At 43.6% G+C, this 18219-nt stretch overlaps 1 protein-coding gene across 2 annotated transcripts; it reads left to right on the top strand.

Moving 5' to 3' along the window:
- Nucleotides 1–479: 479 nt before the first annotated feature.
- Nucleotides 480–16497, top strand: SERTM1 (serine rich and transmembrane domain containing 1). Of its 2 annotated transcripts, none has more exons than XM_042839001.1 (3): nt 480–530; nt 6545–6645; nt 13986–16497. In XM_042839001.1, the coding sequence occupies exon 3, from the start codon at nt 14166–14168 to the stop codon at nt 14487–14489; it is 324 nt and encodes a 107-aa protein (XP_042694935.1). In that variant the 5' UTR covers nt 480–530; nt 6545–6645; nt 13986–14165; the 3' UTR covers nt 14490–16497. The 2 variants fall into 2 exon arrangements, with proteins under 2 accessions (XP_042694935.1, XP_042694934.1); XM_042839000.1 differs by having other exon boundaries at nt 522–600.
- Nucleotides 16498–18219: the final 1722 nt, after the last annotated feature.

Genomic DNA, 18219 nt, shown 5'->3' with positions numbered 1-18219 from the left:
ACCTTCCAGGAAAACTGCTTTCTGTGGGGGCCCAGCTCCTGGCTGCAGTGCTTTGCTCTGCCCCTGTGCTGAAAACTCCTCCACGGAGACCCTGCACTTCCCGTGGGCTGCCTGCCCGCTTGCTTTGGGCAAAGACCAGCCTCGGGTGCTGGAGAGCGGTGCGTGTCAGCTGCGTGTTAGAGGGCTGCCGTGGGACGCTGCGCCAGCCGTTAGGACGGGCACGTACGATGGCATTAGTGATGACTTACATACAAAAACCAGCGGAACAGAAAGATTTCGGGCACTCTGCGAGGGGACCCCGCAGCTCACCGCACCCGCCTCCCGATGGTGTCGGGCCCGAGGCGGCTGCTCCCCTCCTCCGGCCGCACCGCACCGCACCGCCCAGGGGCCGGGGGCCGCCCGCGAGCAAGGGACGGGCGAGGGGCGGGCCGGGGGCGGCGCTGCCTGCGGGGCCGCACGGGACGGCGGCGGCAGCGGAGCCGGAGCCGGGCTGGGGCGGCCGCGACGGAAGCGGAGCGGAGCCGGGCGCGGTGAGCGGAGCCGGAGGGAGGGGGTTCCTCGGAGCCCGGCGTTGCTGCGGGTCTGGTTCTCTCCCTGAGGGTTTGTGGTTTGATTTTGTTTTTTTCTTTTAAGGGAGGTCAGCACTTGGCTTGGGTTTTGTTTTATTGGTTGTGGGTTTTTTTGGTGTTTTGTTTTTGGGTTTTTTTTTTTTTTTTTTTTCTGTTGTTCCTCTCGCTGGCGGGGCCGTGCCGCTGGTGTTGATGCTCGGAGCTGCGGGGGCTGCCCCGCTTTTGGCGCTCCGAGTCACCTGGTGCCCTCCTGCCGGAACCCAGAGCGGTCGCCTTTCACGAGAGTTTGACCTCGGTGTGCACCGGGCCCGCGTTTGGTTGGTCCCAAGGGTGCTGTGGCAAGATACCGGTTTTGTCCTTCCCGAGTCCGCGCGTTTTCAGAGTGCTTGGATGGAGCACTTTCTCGTTTCGGAGGAACGGCTTTGGCTGGAGGCAGGCAGGCAGGGATGCACAGGTTGCTTTCTCCTTCGTAGAGACGCTGCAGCTGGGGTTCGGATGGTGCAGAGCGTTTGGTGGGCGCTGTGCATCTCCTCAGTGGCACTTTGGGCACAAGGGGTGGTTGCCACACGTGTGCTCGTTTGCAGTTTGTGGGAAGACGACAGCAAAGGAACTGCTCCCTCTGCAAATGAATCCTAAAACGTCTATCCTGTGGGCTGGGAGATGAACAGAGCTTAGATTACACAGTCTGGAATAATAAACCTGGAGGGATGCACAGAAATGCTCCCTTTCCAAAGACTTTGTGCCCAGCTATGAGCTCTGGGCTGTTGCAATATCATCTCAGTGGGGTAACAAAGTTTGGGACAGAAGAAGCAAAGCAAACTCTTCCCATCCTTGCAGATGTTAAGTGGTAGTGATAGGGAGATGATGAAAATATTACTAAAAGCCTGGGCATGTGCCAGACTTCTTAGCATGTACGTAAGTAAAGAAAATTAGGAAGGCATAGTGAGTATTATTAAATGTAATTTGTAGATATTTATAGCAGAACGGGACAAAGATGAATAAAAGAAGTGTATGAAATCTGGAGTCCAGAGCAGGTACATGGTTCTGGCAGCTTTATTCCAATAAAGGATCCAACTAGAGGATGGATATCTGTTTCTGTACTATTTTGCTTTTCTGCAGTCACTTTGACCCTGTGCTGAGTTTTCTGAGCCTGAACAGTCTGAAATGATGAACAGCCTAAAATCAGTCTCCTGCTCTCTGCTGTGTTGTCTACAAGGGCCTGTCCCTATTAGGGATGGTGCTGCTGGCTATCGCTGTGTGTCTGCTCTGGCATGCAGGCATGCCTGCCTGCAAGCTGCTGCCTGCCATGTCCAGGATGCTTGCACTGCTGTCAGCAGGAGAAATGCTGCTGCACCTGGAGCCGATGAGGAAGGGGTCCTGGGCTGTTTCAGCATACAAGCATACTCTGATATCATCACCCATTTGGTGGGTGCACATGTATGGAAATATTTGGCATAAGAAGTTATTGCTATTTGCATTTCATTAACCTTTTCAGACGTAAAAGGCTGACCGGGGTAGCCGGTGTCTGCCAAATGTCTTGGTTCATAATTGGGTCTTAGTGGTGCACTGCAAATTATAAATGGTGTTCTGTGAATTCCCCATCAGAGGCAGGAAGCAATGCAGTTCTCCTGGCGCCCCATCGACGCAGGAGCATAAGAGGAATTAGCTCAGCTATAGAGCACGTCTAGAAGTTACTGATGTTCCACCAGGGTTTGAGGCTTGGAATTTAAATATTGAGAAGTTGTGACATTTGCGTCTCTCTCTGTAACATCCTCCTGCAAGCACTCCTGCCCCTGTGTCTTCATGACTGTAGTTGCCTCCTTTTCCTGGTTTGCACAGAGGAAATCCTGTTACGGCACAGCCTGACTGCAGCGCTGTTGCAAAAAGCCACCTCTGAGCCTTGGCTGCATCTCCCCTCTCTGTCATCCTGGTGTCTGTTGCCCTTTCCCTGCTGCATCGGACACATCAGCTGCAGGCTTCGCATTCAGCATCCTGGCGTGGGTCCCATATGTGACATCCCAGCTCTCCTGCTTTTCCAAGATGTACCCACTGGGTTTTGATCACCCTGTGCTCCCAGCATCCATCATCCTTCCTATCACCTTCGTATTTCCCTGAGCTTTGCCTTGTGCTTACTTGTCATATAGGTGCCTTCTCTGTCACATCATTAATTTCTTTGATACATCCCAGCACGTCCACTTTTGATGCTTTCTTTGGCTGTCTGATATGGAAAGAAGCCCTCACTGCGCTGCAACACATCCCTGTCACTGGAATTAGTCTGGGGCTGGATTTGAGCACAATGGTGTCCTCTAGGACTGGGACACCTGAGAGGCAGTGTTGCACAGATAACTCTATCTGGCACCAGCAGCAGTGTCCTTCCATGCTCTGTGATTAGCATTAGCTCTCTGCACTTGCTCCTTTTGACATTTCAGGTGCAACCCTGCCCCCTTATGCTTACACATCACAGCTTGGTTCGCTGCAATGACTCTTGCAAGAGAGTTTTATCACTGTGTCAGTTACTGCACACTGCTTTGCAAGCAATGAAAATATGTAAATGTTATGCACACACCCATACAGATGGTAATGTCACAGCCTCTCTGTCAGGGCAGGGCATGCCGCCTGTGTTGGTAGGATAAGGATGGAGATCTTTTTCATTATACAGCTGAGAGGACACAGAGAATCAAAGCAGGAATGTTGAGTCCAGAAACAGAGTTACAGAGAGCAGAGTTACTGTGATTGTACATCTGTGCCCAAATTCATGAGCATTTGAGTTGTGAACTGCAGAACTCGGTACTGAATCTGCTTTTCTGGGGAGAAGAGATTTTGAATCAAGATGGTGCATTAATAAAGAGTTCTGTTTAATATATCATGCAGTTTTTGTCCTAGCTTTATGTTGTGCCAGGATTTCTAAGGTTTACACGAAGTCTGATTGATATTCGAGGGCTTCATGCAGGCTGTATACTCAGATTGTTCTTATAAAATATATTGCTAGTAGTGTGTTACCTATTACAGTAGGAAAGTGTTCTCTTTTTTCTCTGGACGCCACTTCCTGCATAACTGTGTCACTAATTAGGGGCTGATAACCCTCTTGACTTGGTTCAGGGCCACATACTGTTCAGCATGATATAGTGCTGCAGCACTGCTAGGGTTAACAGAGACCTGAAATCCATTCACTTTCAGATTATCCATATTTAGCTCTTAGGCTATCTTTCTGGTAGTGACAGGGATGGGGTCTGGTATTTCTAAAGGTTTTTTTCCCCTTTCCCAGGAGTGATGCAAACCAGAAACCCTGCAAGGTGTTAGCTTCACAGATGAGTGCAATGGAGAATGAAAGCCAGCCTTGATAATCAGGACTGCTTGCCTGGGGCTGGGTGTTTTATCTGATAGGTTTTTCTCTGAGTAAATGGTGCTGAGGATTTGTCCCACTGGGAATCCATACAGCTTCAGGGGGAGCTGCTTGTCCTCCACTGCTCCGAGTCTTTGGCCACAAGCATGGAGCCCCACATCAGTCCCCTTGCTGCAAGTACAAAAGTTGGTGACTGGGAGCTGCTGCTAAAAACTAGGCACCAGCTAACAAAGTTTAATTAACTTCTGTTTGCTCTGAGATTAATTGTATCACTCCTCGCTCGCACTCATACTGGTGACTTCATGCTCTGGATGGGATCCTCTGCAGAGCTATTTGCAGCCTCTGCAGAGAGGGACAGCAGGAATGGGACGACAGCTGTTAGAGGAGAGCTGAGAAGAAACAGCTGAAATATTTTCAGATATTTTTCTGTATTTCCATTGAGGGAAACAGTCTTTCTGGCCTTCCTTTATTTTTGCCTTGTGAAAATGTGCCGTCATTCCACCAGACACTAGATTTTCTACTCAGACAAAACTTTCAAATTTGAGGTTGCCAAAGATCAGACAAAAAGTTGTTCTGTAAATGCAGAAATGAAAGAATCCCGGTCCCTTTGGGTTCCTCTCCCCTTGCACTGGATCTCCTTGCCAACCTGCAGGCTCCAGGAGCACCCACTGAGGGGTCTGTTGCTTTGGCTGTGGCATCTGGGTCTGCATTTAACTGCAGAAGACAAGTAGTGAGATCTAAAGCCATTAGGGGGAACCAAATGGCTGTTTGAACCTCAGTGTCTCCTCTTCTTGTGTTGTCACTGAGCTTTCAGAGCTCGAATGTCTTTGATATTTGGTTGAATTTGGCAGGTGACCAACGGGAGCAAAAGTAGTATAAGAAAGACATAAAATGGCTGGAGAACACCCAAAGACAGGCTGTAAAGATGGTGGAGAAGAGAGCAAGGCATACGAGGAGCAGCTGAGGCCGCTGGTTTGCCCAGCCCAGAGCAAAGGAGCTGATGGCAGCTGCAGCTCCACACAGGGAGCAGAGGGGCAGCGTTGAGCTCTGCTCTCTGTGATAGCGGCACGGCCCGAGGGAGCGGTGTTAAGCTTCATACTGCATCTCTGGTGTGTTTTATCAGCTCAAGGTTTTGTAGGCTCTGTTCCTTTCGCTTCGTTGGAGACGGGTTTTGTATCACGTGAAGGGCTGGATGGGCAAGAGCAGAGCTCAGTGCATGTCAGGGGAGATGTCTCCTGCAGAGACAAAGGAGAGCTGGAAAAGAAACAAAACCATTTATATTTGTTGTGTTTCAAATCACTGCTGCAGAGATTTGTGCCAGTTTCCCCATGGCAGCCATTCTGAAAGAAACAAAGGGAAGAGAAAGATTCTCTACTGTGAGGAGATGAAATTACAAGGCATAGGATGGAACTCTGTTACAAGAGGCAGATTTGTGAGAGAGGAGCTTTGCAGGGATTGTTGCATTCCCCTCTCCATCCTACCAGCAGCACCTGCCTCAGCCTGTGTGCTCCACCACTCAGAGGTGCACTCACTGCCCTCGCGCCCAAGCAGGAGCTGGGTCCAGCCCTGGGGATGCCAACCTGAGGCTTTAACTGCAGCCTCACACCTCTCCTCCTTGATGTGTAGATGGTCAGTAAGCTGTCTGCCTCTCTCTAGGTGGAACGTCGTGATACAGTCACTGTTATCAAATACAGGGTTATCAAAACATTTGCATTTCAATGGTGCTGACTTTTAACAGCTGCACTAGATAATTTTCTTTATTGAACTTGGACAGGCTTAAACCATAAGTGATTCAGTGATGGAAGGGATGAAAGCAACATAACAATGCATTAACATTCATCCCCAGAGATCTGCTTCTCTAATGCAGTTCAAACCAAATGTGCTGAAAGGGTAGTGCTTTGAGATGTATAATGACTGTGACTGTCTCTTCTTTCCTGGAGAGGAATATCTTCTTGAAAGTGACCATGCTTTGTTTTAATCTGTGCTGTCTGGGATTGTTTTTCAAATATAAAATCAATTTAGTTTGCTTTATTAAAGGCAGTTCAGGGGCCAGGTTTTCATTTGAAGTATCAAATGAATTTAGAATGCAAAAATCTACTAGCTCTCCATGTGTACATACAATATTCAGTTTGGGGATTTCAGGTAAGTGAATTTAAACTGCAAATTGTCTGAAATAAAGAGAAAAAGAAATGATGGTGTGTAACATAGAAGGACCTGATTCCTGGCAGGATTCTTCAGATGATGATGTGAAATGAACAGAGATACACAGCTCCTGTGCTTATAGCAGTGCCAAGGGACAGCAGGGTGTCTTGGTCCAGGAGCACCTTGCAGAAGAAGAGGGAAAGGGTATTACTGAGACATGTCTGCAAAGCACAGATCAGGAGATAAGTGTGATTTTTATATTATATGTGCAGTGCTGTAGGTGGACAGCTAGCAGAAATGTGGCTAGCAGAAATGAAAAACATGCCTAGACTCCATCCGCTTTGTTTTCCTCTGAAATTTCTGGCACTGGAAAGAATCAACATTCAGTACTTTTCCTCCATGTTTTTCTTTTTTTTTGTTTGTTTGTTTATTTCTTTAATTAATGTATTTATTACTAAACTCTTCATCTTTTATTTATTTGCTTTTTTAGAGAGGCTTTTCTCAGCATGCAGTCCCTTTAGATTTGGGTGTGATAACCAAGCACATCTGGCACGTTGGACTTCTGGCTTGCATTCTTCTGTCATCCTGCTTGTAAGTATTCCTTCTCTTTGCCTATATATTTTAAGGAGTGTACTCAACTGACAGTGACGGAAAGGGTGGAAGCTTTAGGTCTGATCTCAGGTCACAATGGCTTTGCTTTGCATTGATATAAATAACTGTAGTGTGCAGATGCATGGGAAATGTAAATGATAAAGGCATTTTGAGCCCATCTGAATTAATTGAGTATCCTTATAGCTCTGAGGGGTTCCTTTTCCCAGTCCCCACACAAAACCCCAAACAAAATATAACTTGATTTTGACCTGCAACCAAGCCATCTGGACTGTTGTCCTCATAGATTTTTAAAATCATAAATTTAAATCACATTGTAATAAAAGATGCAATTAAATCATAAATTAAAAGGAAGACTTTGCTTGTGGCAGGAAATAGATTTTCCTTTTCCTTGTGTGCACTTTTATACTGAGTAAGTAGATGACTGATCCTGTTTCTCAGGCAGAGTGGTAAAGGGATTCTGTGCTCCTGGAGAGTCCAGAGACATGAAGAAACAAGATCCTATGTACTTGTGGTTTTTCAGTTGCTAAAGGCATTTATTAAAGAAAAGGAAGAATTAAGGATTATATTCTTGCTAAACTCCAAGCAATATGTCATACTTTGGCTTCCCTACCTACACTTTCTACATTTTCAACCAAGTAAATTATTGTTCACTTCTCTTCTGTCTAGCACTGTTGTCTGGTTTGGTTACAAAATGTTAAAATTACACATTTTTCCAGCATAGAGCAATCTACTTTTCAAGGCCAGAGAGTTCCCTGTATGTAAAGTCCAATCAGTACTTTGGTATGAGCATGTAAAGGTATTTTAATGGCATTAAATGCTTTGTGTTGCAAGTTGTTCATTTGTGGTGAAATAATCCTATATGGCAAAGGAAATGAATGCATAAAACAAAGGTGATGGGACGGAAGATAGACAAATTAAACAAGAAGCTGCCTGGCCTTCATATCTATATCAAATTGACAAGGGTTGTGAAAAGTCTTAATCTCTCACAGATCTAGTGAAAACTTGCTGCCAGCTTTTGGCACCATAATAATAGGGCTGAGGATGGAGGCATCTTTAAGCATCAGGATATTTCATACTAGAACTGGCATCACCTGTGCTGTCCTCTGGGAGTCTGCACAATTACTCTCCTGTCAGGACCATGCTGAACGAAGGAGAGGGAGTTTTTTTCCAGGTCATGAGGGGATGATATCATTATCCGCTCGCTCTTGGTTCCAGAAGGACAAAAGAAAGCAGAGAACACATCTGTGAGCAATGCAGGGAGCAGCCCCATCCCTGACTCCCTCTGTGCTTTCCTCTGTTTCACACACATGATCACTGCAAGCGTGCTTCTTCCATCTGCACCTCTGTGTCCTTCAGAACACGCATATCTGCCAGCAGGGGAGCTGGATCTCTGCAATGACAGTGTGCATGGAGGGAACGAAGCCTGTGCACTGAGGCTCTGTGGACAGATGCCCATGGGTGAGCTTCACCAGTCCTTCCCTGGCTCATTGAAAGACTCCCTATCCTCCCCAGAGCCATTTGTTTTGAAGAAGATTGCAGAAACCTAATTTTTTCATTGCAGCACTGCCCATTGCAGTAAGGTTGGAGCTGCCTGATCTTTAAGGTCCCTTGCAACCCAAGCCATTCCATGATTTATCCTCTGTCTCTGGGCTGAAATCACTCAAAATGGTTTGAAGTTTTTAGGGAAGGAAGGCAGATGAATCCCCTGTTGATGTCTGAAGGGAAAAGGCAGCTCACTGTTGGAACAATTGCAAAAGCAAATTAAGTTCTCCACTGCTAGGAGTTGTTTACAATGAGAAAATGACTTTTTAGGATACCTTCTTACCTGTAAAGAAGCTGATGGAAGATCGTGACAAAAGTATTATTTACCCAAAATTAAAAACACTGATTTCCCTAGATGTTTGTTTGTCTGTCTGCATAAACACTTTGAAGCCTATGAAATAACCAATGTATTTGTCAGTCTGTAGTCACAAAAAGCCAGGAAGAACCAAGAAAACAAAGTGCTTATCTGTGGCTGATAAACTCTGAAGAAAATGAATCTACTGGACTTATCTTTCCTTCCTGTTCCTCACTGTTAGGCACTCAGTGTGAGAGTACATCCCATTAACTTATATTTCACTTTGTCTGGAGAAATAGAGTTGTTGCATCAAGGTATTCAGAGACATACGGCACAGGCAACTGCATAGTAAAGGATTTATGACACTGGGAAATGTAAAAGCTCTCTTGTTTACTTCATGACTTCTTGGATAGCACTACAGCCTCATTTAAAATTCACCTTAGGTTGAACAGGGAGATGATTGATGTCTCAGCAGTGTTCAAGATTAAATTGCATGTGTTATGCATAGCGCCCTGGATATATGCTGACTGATGAGACCTCCACCCCTGACCACACTGCCGTTTTCAGAAGTAGTTTTTATGATAGGTGCCATCAGAGATGTAAGCAGTTGATAACTTTGGCACACCTTCACAGACATGCTACTGCATGGCAACTGGGATTTAGCTCTAACACAGTAGCAGTTTCTTAATCTTCACTTCTCCACTTTATCTTGCTTTCTGAGGAGGTCAATTTGTCTGTCTCCCACTTACCATAGGACAAAATAAAAGATGACAAACCAAATGGGGCTGCTTGAAGTATCTGTGAGGTAGCCCTGCTCTCAGAATAAGAGTATCACCACCTTTGAAAAGTGATTTATACAGAAGACATGAATGGAGTAACAGTGCACAAATGGAGGATAACATTTGCATGATGGTCTGTTTGAAAAGTGTATAAAGGTGTCTAAAGTGTATATGTTGTATAAAGGACAACGTGTATCTGACAAAGCCTTGTGTGCTGGCCCTCATATTTGGGGATTGAAGTAGTAGAATAAGATTTTTCTGTCTTTTATATCTAAAGCCAGCAGAGAGCGGAGCTGAAGTCTGTGAGTCTGTGCCTTTTTTTTTTCTTTTTTTTTTTTTCTTTTTCTGTAGTGCATCTGTGTCAGTAGTTTATCCATCAGAGCAGCAAAGTGGTGTAACAGTGGAGTAATAGCAGGGTGGAAACATAGCCAGATTGGAAAGACAGAGTATGTATGGCCTGGGGCAGCAGTGGGATTGGATTCAGTGATTCATGAAGGCTCCTCGAGTTGCACATCCGTGTTCGAGGATTACTGAGGTGCCTCTGAGAAGGTCGTCTGAATCCAGCAACACCACAAATACTGAGTCTTCCTGCAGATAGGTCCTAGTTCTCTTGTGGCCAGAGATCATTCAAGAAGCACCACGAAAAACAAGAGGAACACAGTCTTCTGCTTTTAGAGTAAGAGTTCATTTCCAGTCATTCGGCAGTAGAGCTTTAAATTTAGTTTTTAGCTTAAGGAAAACAGCTTTCTAGCTGTAGACAAGGGAAAAGTATGGACCGCTACAGAAGTTGAATCCCTTGATTGGTTTACAGGTCTCAGAAGACAACGGGTTTACTGAAGTTAGCCACTTCCAATTTTCTCGTTGTACTTTGAAGTCGGAGACAAACTTCATAATCATTTTGCTGGGACCAGGTTTGGCCTTGACATTGTTTTGTGTAGTTTTCAGAAATACACAAACCCATTTACAAAGTGAGAAGATGAAGCCAACAACTGGCTTTACTGAGGGTTATTCCTTCGGGAGGGCTAGATCTCAGAAGAGAGCCAAATGGCTGCACTACTTACTTCCTCATTTCAGAAGGAGCAGGAACCTGATCCAAGGTGGTGGCTGTAGTGCACAGGATAGAGCTGCTCTTCAAAACTAGAAGGCCTGGTTTGCTTCATGGCAGAGGTTTGTGTAGCTGCATTCAGTCCAGAACTGCACTTCCACCTGACAGTCACCAGCTGAGCTGCTCTGTCTGATTTCTAGCTCTTTCTGCAGTGCGGGGATCACATCAGGGAACTTCATCAGGGATCAGTGTTGGATCTGTTTTATTTCTGTATATTCGTTGTGCCTTTCCTATGAATGCTGTTCAGATATTAGGACACGATATGGTCACGCTCCCATGGGACATTGCTGGTAACTTACTTTAGTTGGGTACAGATGGTTTGTAAAGCTTTTAGGCTGAGCAAAACCCAATGTTTTAGGTGTATATTTTTAAACATGTGATTAAAACAACACACTTTGCTTTTTTTCTCTTCCAAAAACATTACCTGAAGAGTCACTTTAGCTGAAGATGTATAATGAGATCTGGTCACATGTTACATCCCTTTGCAGTGTGAGTGATGCAGCTGGAATGTGGGCCATCGTCATTTGGAATCACAGTTGATGGTGCCTCTGATCTCGCCACAAAATACTCAGTTCAAAATAGCCCAGCTGGTATTGCAAGACCTATAAGGGCTCAGATCTAGCAAAGCATTCACATCTCTGCTTAACTGTAAGCTTCTGATTAGTCCTCTATAAGACTATAAATTTTTACTTGCTTCAAAGGAAGTCTTAAGCCAAAGTTCTTCCTTGTATCAGGGCCAAAACCATTAATGGTAAAAGTAGAACACAGATTTCAAACTTGTGAAGAATTTAAAGGCTTTTAACTTCTGCCATATTAAAGAATTTATGTGAATTAATTCCTGAAGTTATTATAGGAAAATTCAATTATTAATGGATCTGCTTTTCATTATGACGAATAATCAAGGATAAACATCTTCTGTATCAAAGCTTATCTTTTAAAAAGGATAAATTAGCTGTAAGATGCTTAACTACTTCCAGAACACGAAATGAACATTGTTGTTCTGTTAGTTAATTTTGGATCACTAAATTAGAGCTAGTTCAAAAGGACTATAATCTCATAAGGATCTCTCTGTTCAGTCTGTTGTGACTCATTTCATAAGGTGCTTGTAATAAATAATGCTTCTCATTGGGATAAATGCTATTAGTGATATAAAATTGTTGATTTTAAATATGTTTTAGACGTCTGTGTGAGTTATATACCACAAGGGTAGGAATATTTTTATTTGGTATTTGCAGATGCAAGTTGTGTACGCCTGTGTATCTTGTAGGCTTTTGGGATACTTGGGAAGGTTACCAGAAGCTATGCAATAAAACAACATCTGGAATGTAACATTTTGTCCATCAAAACATTATGGATGTGAATATATTAGTAATTTAATCCAGGCCAGGCCATAGGCCTGTCAGTAGCTCTTGTGTTAAATTAGTAGCACACTTCCTGGCATGGTTTCAGCCAGCTAGCCCTCTGCAAGCCATGCCTGGACATACGTGAGGTTAGCAATGACCATCATTCAGTCCCAAAGGCAGCTGCCAGTTGGCCGTCTTGTCCATGGACATGAGAGTTCAGCCATCTTTGTGCAGTGTGCCATGCAAGTTGTTCTCAGCACCAAGGAACAGACCTGACTTGTTCTATTGAGCTGTATAGATGCGATTGTGAGGTATATAAAATAAATTAGGATTAAAAAAAAGTAGGATTAGAATATACGTTCTGCTTAATATTGTCTTTGTTCACCTAGGCATGGGGCCTGACCTCCTAAATGTAATTTACAGTGGAAAAATACCGCGAGTAACCGCGCAAATAACTTTGGTAGATGCAAAACATTTTTCAGTAGGTGTCTTCAAGGCTTCGTGAGAAGCAGCAGCACCAGCAGAAAAGTATCTTGTATTTCCTAAGGAGCTTTAGTTTAGATTGGGACTTTTGTGGTCAAAGCAAGTGTGGAAAAGTGTCACCCTCTTGAAGACAGAGGAACTTTTCTAAGTTAGCAGAAGTAACAAGGGTAAAGGAAAAAAATGGAAGGCAGAACATTGCTTAGAATAGTGCTGGGACACTTCAGTGGAAACACTGGGAGATACTTCATCTGTTATGTGACGCACAGAAGGAGACCACAGACTACTGAATCATTACTTTAATGTCCTCATTCTGTCTTTCTGACTGTTGATGACAGTTTGCTCTCTTCATTGATATGAAAACCAGTAGGATTTTCCTCAAAGCCTCTAACTGTGAGTAAGAGATAATTTTATTAAGCTGAGACCACAGAACACGGCCTAAAGCAAAGTCAAGATGAGAGGGACCATACTAGGAACTTAGATGTGTAGGGATATTGCCTTCCTAGTGGGGAGGAAATAGTTCCTTTCCTTGCTGTGCCCAAGTATCTGCAATGAGAGGTTGACTACAGACAGCAGAAATGGTTTCAAACTAAAAGAGGGGAGATATAGATCAGATATAAGGAAGAAGTTTTTCACAGTAAGGGTGATGAGGCACTTGCACATGTTGCCCAGAGAGGTGGTGGATGCCCCATCCCTGGAGACACCCAAGGTGAGACCAGACAGACTCTGAGCACTTGATGGAGCTTTAGGTGTCCCTGTTCATTGCAGGGGATTTGGACCAGGTGAACTTTAAGGGTTCTTTCCAATTCTATAATTCTGTGATTCTATGACGGATAGAAAAATTGTATGTGGATAACTACATAGAGAAAATGAGCTTCATTTCCTCCACGCTTACACCTTACATGATTTATTCTGTATCAAAACAAAGGCAATAGCTTACTGTGTTTAAATCAGATAGGGCATGTCAGCTTTTTACAAGCAATTCTCTACCAGCAAGCCTTCTCGTGCTTTTCCAGGCTGCATGTGGGAATTGACCACATTGGTTTTAAAATAAAAAGAAGCTCAGCATACTTCAGTCCACTCCTCTTGTTGTACTCTGAACTTGAGCACCAGAGTTTCCAGGTTTAAACACAAAGTGGCTGAAGGCAAAGCTCTGCTGCTCCTGGGTAATCCCTTCTTTTTATCCTTAGCTGCTGGGGCTGCTTGTTTCCTCAGGGTTTTGCTTGTAGGTGTCAAAAGCTGCAACACTTCACCGAAATGTGTGTGCCATTGAGACATGAGCTTCACACTATGAATGTGAGGTGCATTTTGATCTTTGAAACCATCGGATCCATTTCATAAATAAGAAGTCAGGTCTGGCAGATTTTCCCATTCCGGTCAGCTCAGGTAAGACAATATGGAATAAGTGGCTGAAGGTGATGAATTATCACCCACAGTGGTGTTGTAGAGCCGCCTTGTAGGCTGACAAACTGATGTCTTGAGAGGGGTTTTTCATTCCTTGATTAGCTTTTATCCGCAAGACAAATTTGGACTCTAGTATGCCTGTCCCATGTAAAGTGCAAAGCTACTCTTATTGGTCTGTTCTACAGTCAAAGAAATCCTGGGAAAGAATCAATTTTATAGGATTTATCTTTATTCCTGTATTTTGGCAAATAGACACAGTAGTTAAGTAATGCCTCCAGAATTGCAACTCTTAAGAACTGGATTGTTTCAGGTACACATTAAATAACATTAGCTAGTAAATTAATCTTACCTGTTTTTTTTTTTCCTTGCAGTTCTGAAGAACACACTATTCCTTTGCCCTGGGCTTGAGCAGTAAAGATCTGACTGCTGGTTGAACTGTTACCTCTTTGCTGTGATGGAAAAGCGCTCATCTAAAACAAGCCCCTTGTTATGCTGCTAAAACTGCCTCTGAATACAAGATCTGTGGTGATTGTTAAAACACAAACCCCAAAATGTCGGAACCCGACCCCTCATCTGGTTTTGTAGGAAACATGGAAAATGGGACTTTTCTGGAGCTATATCCTACGTCGCTTTCAACATCTGTGGATTCATCAGCTGGCCGTTTATCCAACGTCTACGTCTATGTTTCTATATTCCTCAGTCTCTTAGCTTTCCTCCTTTTGCTATTGATCATTGCACTTCAGAGGCTGAAAAACATAATTTCTTCCAGTTCCTCATACCCAGAATATAACAGTGATGCTGGAAGTTCTTTCACTAATTTAGAAGTCTGTAGTATTTCTTCCCAGCGGTCTGCTCTTTCAAACCTTTCTTCATGAAACTAAATGAAAGGGAATATATAGGGCATGGAGAAGCTTTGTCTAGTTTCTAGGGGAGGTAGTGCATGCAACATTTGCCTTAGGAGACGATGATGAAAAGGTGGCATTTAAAGTTTAGTTTTTTCTTTCCTTTTCTAGTCTTCATTTTCCCTTTTACTAATGTTGATTTGCATTTTGGATAATGACTCTTAATCATTGTTTCATGCCTGTAATTGCGATGCTTTTTCTCACACATATGTGGTGTTCATTAGGAGTATTCCTGCCAAACTGTAATATGGTTCTAAGTAGATGTGTCATTTTTTTCTGCTCTAGTTGTGGCCCCTTTCCTGGTTTTGTATTAATAATACGCTGTTTTTCCTTTTTTAATTAGAAAAGGATAAAATCTCTATTGCAAAAGTAACAAAAATGAGCTTAAATTATCAATATAGTTTGTGGGACAACTTAAAGTTGTTGACATTGTTTCCTTTTTTGTTTTTCTTGTCTTTTTCAGTATTTATTGGTGTTTATTGAATGCAACTAAAATCCATCTCCTGAAGAATGTTACATTTATTTATTTGTACTTCCAAATCATTCTGGATAAAGTTGTCTGTATTTCAGTTTTTAAATCTCTGAAATCTTTGGTTAAATTAGTAAAGCAACTACAATAACTATGGTCATTGCTGAATGTGTAGAGGTATTTTTGGACTACACTGCAAATAATTTGCCTAACGATTTATTCCTCTGGGGGGCAGCTTTTGCTTCGGAATCACACATCTCACAAAACTCCTGTGCTGATTGTGCATCCTATTGGTACAGGGTACCAGTACAAACCAATGGCTTCTTTTAGGAGATCCATATACTGTGACTGTAGCTAGTAGCTAAATAGCTCCTGGAACCATCCTTTCTTTAGGCACAAGATGTTTGCAAAGCCAGCAGGAATGGAAATTATTTGATCTGGTGAGGGTTTACTGGGGTGGACTTTGCCTTATATTTCACATATGCACACTGGGGTGGAGGAGGGACATGAGATGTTCCATTCATAGGCAGATCTGAGCTTTGACAATAAAGAGGTGCATCATGTCCTTGCAGAGGGTTGGAAGAGTTAGGAAGGAGAAAGGCAGTGGCTCTGCTCCTTTTCTCCATGAGCTTAAGGAAAGGCCAGAGATGGATGACTTTTCCCAACCCTGCTCCTTTTTGCTATGCTGTAGTCTGGGTTATGATCCCCTTTGCCTGCAATATAAGTTAGCACTCAGTTTTTGCAGTCAGATAACCAGCATTATTGTGAACAAGAGCCTGGAACCAGCTGTGAATTAAATTATCAGAAAAATTACTAACATGCCAAATGTGATCTACCAGGATTGCAGCCCCATGCTGTGCTGTCTTATTCCTTGCTGGCCTGATTGCTGTGTGTGAGGATAGCCTAGTCCTGCCATTCAGATCCATGCAAATGCTCCTCTGATGGCACCATGATAGTCACTGGAGAGATCAGAGGAAGGCTGTGGAAATGCCACTGCTGTATCTGTTCCTGGGGTAAGAGTGTGTACAGCTCTGGGTCACCAACAAGACACATTAACTACGCAGTCTTTAAAAGAGAAATTTAAAACTTCAGTGTAAATACAGTCATTAAAAACACAGCTGTTCAATGCCAAACAACGTGCAAATGGTGTTAGAGTTGCTGCTTTCAGTTTTTCAAAGTGAACCTGCAGTATGTGGGTAATTGTTAATTGATCATGGCGTTGATTAGCTCCTTACAAAGGACAATGGACTTACTGACCAAGAGATAAATTAAGGCCACAGGAGCTCTGAGACAAACTGTTTTTATAAATTTTGGCTCTCAAATATTTCATTCGTCTGGACAAAAATTCCTTGTAGGTTACTTTTCACTGTAATTGATGGTAGGCCTGGGAAAAAGACTGTAGTATTGAAAAGTGATCAGCAAAGATTATTGCCATTCAGAAAACTGTTCAAAATCCCAAATCTGTAACAGAATGTATTTGTGTGTTAACTTGGAGATAAAAATAAATGAACTTTAAACGCAGACAGGCAGTCATTCAGCTATCCTCTGTAAAACTGTTGCTTCCTTTACTGCAAATGCAGGAACTGAATCAAAACCAGAGATGAGAACGCAATCTGAGTTGGGTATTTATTCCCAGTGGTAATGTTCTTTTTATCAGCTTATGCTTACGGATGCACAGATACTTACTATTAAATACAGACTGTTGAACACCACTGGCTTTGTTCAGTGAGCTTTAGTCAAACTGCATGAGAGCAAAAATTATTTTTCAGCCCTGCAGAGAGTTGCCCGTCGGTCCTGGTGGACACCCAACTGGCACCTGGGCTAGCAATGCACAATTGCTGCAGAGAAGGTCAAGAGCACCCTGGGCTGCATTAGTAGGAATGCTGTTAGCTGTTCAAGGAAGACAATGGCAAAAAATACCTGCAGTGCTGGCTCCAGTTCTGAGCTCCTCAGTACCAGAAAGATGTGGGTTTCCTGGAGCAAGCCCAGCAAAGAGCCATTAGGCTAATTAAAGGACTGAAGCACCTTCTATGAGGAGAGGCTGAGAGAGCTGGGACTGTTCACCTGGAGAACAGAAGGCTCAGGGAAGGAAGGATGGGAAGCCAGGCACATCTCAGTAGTGCTCTGAAAGATTTTCCTGATTTTCCTCTGTAAGCTTAAACTATTGCCTAGTTTTCCTACAAATATCTTTTACCATGTAAACGATTCTTGTCCTCCTTCCACACAATATGGTATTAGCCCTCTTCTTTTGCCTTCTGATCCTGTGGTGCTCTGATAAGGATGATGCCCATGGACTATCATGGTGCTCTGCAATTGATTTTCATCCCTTCAGAGTCTTGTTTTCAGTGATACCACTGGGAAAGACATCTGTGTGGGAAGGATATTTACAGAGCCCATGCACCTCTCATTCTCAGTGGTGGGACTATTTTGGCTGCATCTGTCACAGCTGCCTAAAGAAACACAGAAGCACAGCCCAGCTGTGCCCAGAGCTGAATGTCCTTCTCATGCTTGCATGCTTGGACACTCTATGAAACATGGGCTTGACCTTGCCTATGTCCTTGGCATATGGTAGAGCAGGCTTTAAGCTCCTGTACCCTAAATGTATTATGGGATGCAGCCAGTCTGCACTCACAGAATCATCACAGAATCATAGAATTGTTTGAGTTGGAAGGGACCCTTAAAGATCATCTAGTCCAACCTGAAATCAACAGGGAAATCAAACAGGCCCAAGATGCTGCCCCAGGCTGGGACCAGATCAGGGACACCTTGCAGATGCCACATGAAGATGTTTTCAGGGTGGGTGGCTCCCAGCACTATGTTTTGGAATAAAAAAGCACATCAGCCTGCTGTGTTTTTGTTTTTGGGGCCAGGTAATCAATTTTTATCACTCTGGGAATTGCCAGGCAGGCAGGACCAGGTGTGATGAGCTATTTTTCACTTCTTTGAGTTACTTCTTTGTTTTAGATCAGAGGGAGCTGAGCACTCAGCATAAGTCTGAAAGTCCCAGCAAGTGATCATCAGCACATCTAGGGTCACAGAATCACAGAATCGTAGTGGTTAAAAGGAACCTCCAGGAGACCTCACCACCAACCCATCCGCTAGGCTCTGTCTTGAGCTTGCGCCCAGCAATTTCTTGTGAGCGAGAAACAAGCATTTATCATGTCTTGTAGAGCTTTAGTTGGTTCTTTCAGAAATGTCCTTTCTATGCCAATCTGATAAAATGGATTAAATCCT

Source organism: Centrocercus urophasianus, unplaced genomic scaffold, assembly GCF_019232065.1.
Source record: "Centrocercus urophasianus isolate 14NV4802_14NV808 unplaced genomic scaffold, USGS_Curo_1.0 seq_9, whole genome shotgun sequence".
Lineage (NCBI taxonomy): Eukaryota > Metazoa > Chordata > Aves > Galliformes > Phasianidae > Centrocercus > Centrocercus urophasianus.
Note: the sequence above shows the minus strand (reverse complement) of the source record. Positions and strands in the feature narration are given on the sequence as shown.